This window comes from Cricetulus griseus, chromosome 4 (assembly GCF_003668045.3).
Source record: "Cricetulus griseus strain 17A/GY chromosome 4, alternate assembly CriGri-PICRH-1.0, whole genome shotgun sequence".
Classification (NCBI taxonomy): domain Eukaryota; kingdom Metazoa; phylum Chordata; class Mammalia; order Rodentia; family Cricetidae; genus Cricetulus; species Cricetulus griseus.
In genome coordinates this window covers 150729325-150734900 of record NC_048597.1, presented here as the reverse complement: position 1 = coordinate 150734900, position 5576 = coordinate 150729325, and the positions used below count along the sequence as shown (strand labels likewise).

The window sequence follows — 5576 nt, the reverse complement described above, 5'->3', positions numbered from 1 at the left end:
CACATGCTAAAATGATTTTCTGTTGTTAAAAATTATTTCTTGGTTTTTGAGGCAAGGCTCTGTATTTGGATTTATGCTAAAGATTCTTACACAGAACTGAGGGATTTTTCATGCAGCCTGTGTTACCATCTAGAGTGGCGGAATGAAGATGTAACAAAGAAAAGAAGAGTCAAAAGGAAAGGCACATGAGAGGTGTGAGATATTTCAGAAGAAATATTTTAAGGGCTCTCAAATGGTGTAGCCCATCATAGGAAAATGAGAGTGTTTGGAAAGACACGGGATTGCTTGTGATTCAATATGTGATTCAATATGCATTCACATCAACTACAGTTTAAAATATTTTTCATGTTATTTTATTCTGTCAATTATTAGTCTCCACACAAATATGATTAGTTCATTTGTTTTGTATATATCAAAGAGTTTGAATTTGTAATGTAAAATGAAATGTTAACACAAGAAAAAGAAAGTAGAAGTGTTATTGCTTTTGATGTGTTTTCAAATGTGTTTTCCCTACTTGGTAAACTGTAACATAGTTTAGAATTAGCAACTATTTCTTCACTCCAGAAAGATTTCCAATGAAACTCACCATGAGTGTAATAAAGTATCTTCCTTCAGCTATGTTTACATGTAGAAAGTACATTTGCTCTGTGTTACTTTGAATCTTTTCTTTTTGATGAAACAAACTAATCACAGTATCATATATTTGAAAAAAACTAGTTTTAATTTAAAGGTTTTTTTCTCCAAATCCATAAAAGTAAAGTCTCCACTCATGATTTAGCTTCTGAAAAATTTTAATTAAGGTATTCCGTAAGAATATATGTAAGAATAGACATAGCAGGAAATTTATAAATATTTAAACTACTTCTGAATTTTTTAGATTAAGTAAATTTAAATTTTTGATGATAATGCCTTATACAAAGGCAAAAAATGGAATTTTTGTATCTAAAAAAATGAGAACTATGCAGCATGTCTTATGTTACTATGTTCACAACAAAGAGACCCAGAATCTATTAGCAGAAATGGAAATCAGTTTTACTGAGGCCAACTACTGATAACTATAACAAAAAAAGACAATTAAGAGTATTGTAGAAAATGTATCTTGATCCTTCAGAGACTGTTTGAGATCATATATTGAAAGGCTATGATGCCTGTGATATTTACCTTCAGTGCAGGTTTACACTGGCTAACATTTATGTTCATCTTTAACAATGCCTGAAGGCAGTGGAAATTGGTACAGATTTTGCAACTGCTACCAAAAAACATGAAATAATGATTGAAACAAAATTTTCTAAAAGCTCACCAATTTTGTTCTTTAGGTTTGTTTTCTGAGAAAATCTGAGCCTGTGTCTGTGTCATATGAATTCCACTGTGACACCAACGACTCACACAGCAGAGCAGGGTCCACAGACATAATCAACCTCCTACCTCACACTGTAAGTCAGTGCTGTGTGCTGTTATTTGATTAATTGCTTATCAAATCAATTATATATGTTCAAGCAATAAACATATTTCCATATAGAAAAATTAAAAATAATACCTTTTAATTGTTTCTTAATGTCTCAGTGATGCTATTATCTATTTAAAGTTTGCAAGCAAAAGAGCAAGGAAATGGATAAATGTTGAGTAAAGCAAACATGGCTCTGAATTAATAAAGATAACCAGTTTTGATGAAGGTCAGTATCTAGTCATGATAAATATCTTAAAATAATCTAGACAATTATTTACTCCTAATATTTCCTATTTCTGCTCAAGAAAATAGTTTTCTCTTCAGAGTTTTCTTCAGAGCAAGCTTGACATCCTTATTTCTTAAGCTGTAGATCAGGGGATTCAGCATGGGCCCAACGTTAGTATAGAACACCGAGGCCACTTTTCCTTTATCCATAGACTCTACATCAGAAGGTTGCATGTACATGAATGCGGCTGCTCCGAAAAAGAGGGAGACAGTCATTATGTGGGAACTGCAGGTGTTGAAGGCTTTAGCTCTGCCCTGTGTGGAGCTGATGCGGAGGATGTTGGCAATAATGAAACCATAGGAGATAAAAGTGGTACTGGTAGACACCACAATGTTCATGCCAACCAGAACAAAGACTACGACCTCATTGTCGTAAGTGCTGGTGCAGGAAAGCTGGAGCACTGGGAGGATGTCGCACAGATAATGATTGACAAGGTTTGCATCACAGAAGGTAAGTCTTGCCATGCAAAGGGTATGGGCCAGGGAGCCCCAGCATCCCATCACATATGCCCCAAGTACGAACACAGCACATATCCGCGGGGATAATATAACATTATATAGCAGTGGCTTGCAAATAGCAACATAACGATCATATGCCATTGCAGTCAGTATATAACACTCTGTAATGACGAAGAAGCAAAAGAAGTAGAGTTGAGTCAGGCAGCCTGTGTAGGAGATGGTGTTTTTCTCTACCACAAAATTCATTAGCATTTTTGGGGTAAAGACAGAAGAGTAACAAATATCTACAAATGACAGGTTAAAGAGGAAATAATACATGGGAGTGTGAAGATGTGAATTCAATGAAATCAGTGTGATCAAACCCAGATTGGCCACTATAGTAACCATATAAATCCCTAGAAACAGGAAAAACAGAGGCATTTGGAGTTCTGGCCGGTTAGTTAAGCCCTCCAGGATAAATTCTGTCACCAGGGTGTAATTTCCATCTGTCATTCTTCTATAGATCTTCATCTACAAAGGTAAAGAGAGAGCCAATTAACAGAAAGTTGAACTTACCTAAGACATTTCCCATCCATCCTCTGGACTCTGGGGTTCCCTCTCAGACCCTTGGATGGACTGAAACCTCATCTGGTTTGAAGTAATTTCTTGCCAAGAGAGATTGTCCCAGGTTGCCTGATCACCATTTAGCTCTTAGTGTCATTGTAGACACAATTCCCTTCCTTTCTACAGAGGTGGCAATAAACATTTCACAAGTGGCTGGAAATGTGTTATCACAAACATGTGTCTCTTTCAGGTTAAATATTGAGAATCCCATTGAGTAGATTCCTTATCTAGGAAATTTTAAGTGTAATCATAGTCTGTCTTGTTAAATGGTAACTAATTTCTTCGATACATTTTCTGTGCTGCATTCATTATATCAGCAGATCTTGCATCCATTAGACCTTCACACTCAAGAGTTAATAAAACCATTACTTAAAATGGTGTTGATGGGAAACAAAAAATTCATTTTCTTCAAATGAGTGGCACTGGGCATATCAACCACACTGCATGGCAGGGCTCATTCTCTGGAGTAAAAAGCCAAGACAAATCACACTCTATGAGTTTCAGTGGCTCTTTTCTTTTTTACTTTTTAAAAGAGAGCCAAAGTACATGCAATTGCTTGGATATGAAAGAAAAGAGGCTCTGAGAAGAGCAGCAGGATTGCAAATAAATCCTAAAAATATATTGAATGAATAGAAATGCAAACTAAACAAATACATTTCTAAAGGTGTTAATTAGCATACTCACAGAAAGTTTTTTGAGAACTCACTTCTAGTCTTTATTTTATTTGATTAGTAAATGATCTGCATGAAGATAATTCAAAACTTGTGAATGGTGAGTGTTGTAACAGACCTGTCAGCCTTCTCTATTGCTAGCAGTATCAGGACACAGCTTGTAGCCATGAGTGGTCCTGGGCCCTCTCCAGGGATGAAAGTAAAGTGTGCATTTTTCCGGCCTTCTGCAAGAAGCCCAGTGCAGTCAAACCAGAAGAAAGTTTACCATTTATGACTACATGAACAACTGGGGCATTCAATACAGAGGATGTTACCATGTATTGACAACACCAATGATTAGTTAATATCCTGAGCCAGTTTTCCCTGGAAACTGATAAACTGTTTACTTTTGAACAGTGATGAGTACATAATCCCCCTAGTGACACTGTCTTCCTCTCAGAATGCCTCTTCATGATCATTACTTCATTCTCTAAATTGGATACAGGAGAAGATATCTTCAGGGACCTCTCTAGATGCTTTTAGGCCTTGACTCAGATGTCAAGTGGCCTCAATGCTTGATTAATGATCATGTCCTATGTTTTATACTAAAGTAGAAAACAATGTAACTAAATATATAGAACTAAGGTTCCCTAAGCATGGCCCAAATGTACATCAGCCCCATCCTTTTCATGAGCTGTTCACACAGTTTCCTGACTGCACTGGGATGAGGTGTCTTATTAATTAGCTGTAGCATCAATATTTCCACTTGAGAAGTCAAACAATTCAAACTTTATTAAAAATACTTCTTATTGAACCTAAATAATAACACATTTCTTTTAGAATGTCTGAATATTTTTAGAACAAAACTACATAGTACTATGATAATATGTTAATCTTTCTAGCTAAAAGTATAAAATGAAACTCTCATAAATCACAGTGAAATTTCACGACATTAAAAACCAGCTGCAGTTGTTTTACTTCACGTGCATGAAATTTGGTTTGGTTGGTAAAAGAAGACAGAAAGGCTGATTTGCCTTTTTAGTGCCCACCCCCACGCAGTGCTCAACAATACAGAATAGCATAAGTATTTGAACAATACTAAACAGATATAAAGCAACAGGTAAAAGGAAACCTCAATACTATGCAATCATACTAAACCACTTTATTCATAGTATTGCTTCAATGGGCAAAATATAAAATATGGACATACTTTTCATGTTTGTTCTCACACTCCCTATAATATCTGATGTCTGTTTTATAATAATTTATCAGCATTGTATTGTTCCCTAGTGAGCACAAGGACTACTAATAGACTCCATAGCTTTAGAATCAACCTAATAAAATGATAGGAATTATAATAAATTTTCTTTCAATTAGAGAAGGAACAATTTGTGGTGACATACTGTTTATGATTTACTAAAGCTTGCCTGAGGATTCAGAAAGCAAAGTCATCCACTAACTATAGAAGCCAGGCACACACCTTTAATCCCAGCAGCCAGAAACAAGGAGGTGGTGGTACACACTTTTAATTCTTGGATTCAGGATTAAGAGATAGAGGGATCTCTGTGAGTCCAAAGCATTCAAGATCTATACAAGAGTGAATCAGTCCAAAAGACAATTATAGGTCACACCTTTATTTCCAACATTAGGGAAGTATACAAGACAGGAGAAAGGTCTCAGAGAGGCATTCATTCTCCAACCACACTAAAGTTAGGCATTTGTTCTCCAGCCATGCTGAGGACTGGTTACAATCTGAGGTTTGGTGAGAGCTTGTGGAGACAGGATTAATCCATTCAGCCTGAGGTAGCAAAAAGAAGCTAGTGGCCAGCTGCCTTATATTTCTGATCTTCATCTTGAAGCTTGAACCCAAATATCAGTCTCTGGGTCTTTTATTTATTTGTGTTACAACAATGTCTTACATTAACTTGCAAAATTCTAAATGAAAATCTACACTTAGTGTACTTACTCATTTTTCCAGATTTTTAAAATATGCTTCATATCCAAAAATTATGTATAATTTATGTATATAACTTTTAAAGTTGTGATTTCTGTATATATTATGTCATCACCATAATTAAGGCAATAGTTCACCTTCCAAAATTTCTTTGACTTCTTTGGATTGGTTTTGGTTC

General features: G+C 35.6%; 1 protein-coding gene across 1 annotated transcript; it reads right to left on the bottom strand.

Annotated features, from left to right (window-relative positions):
• Positions 1-1747: 1747 nt before the first annotated feature.
• On the bottom strand, positions 1748-2701 carry LOC100774708 (olfactory receptor 147). The gene has a single exon (XM_027412262.1). It carries the CDS (start codon positions 2699-2701, stop codon positions 1748-1750), a length of 954 nt encoding a protein of 317 aa, XP_027268063.1.
• Positions 2702-5576: the final 2875 nt, after the last annotated feature.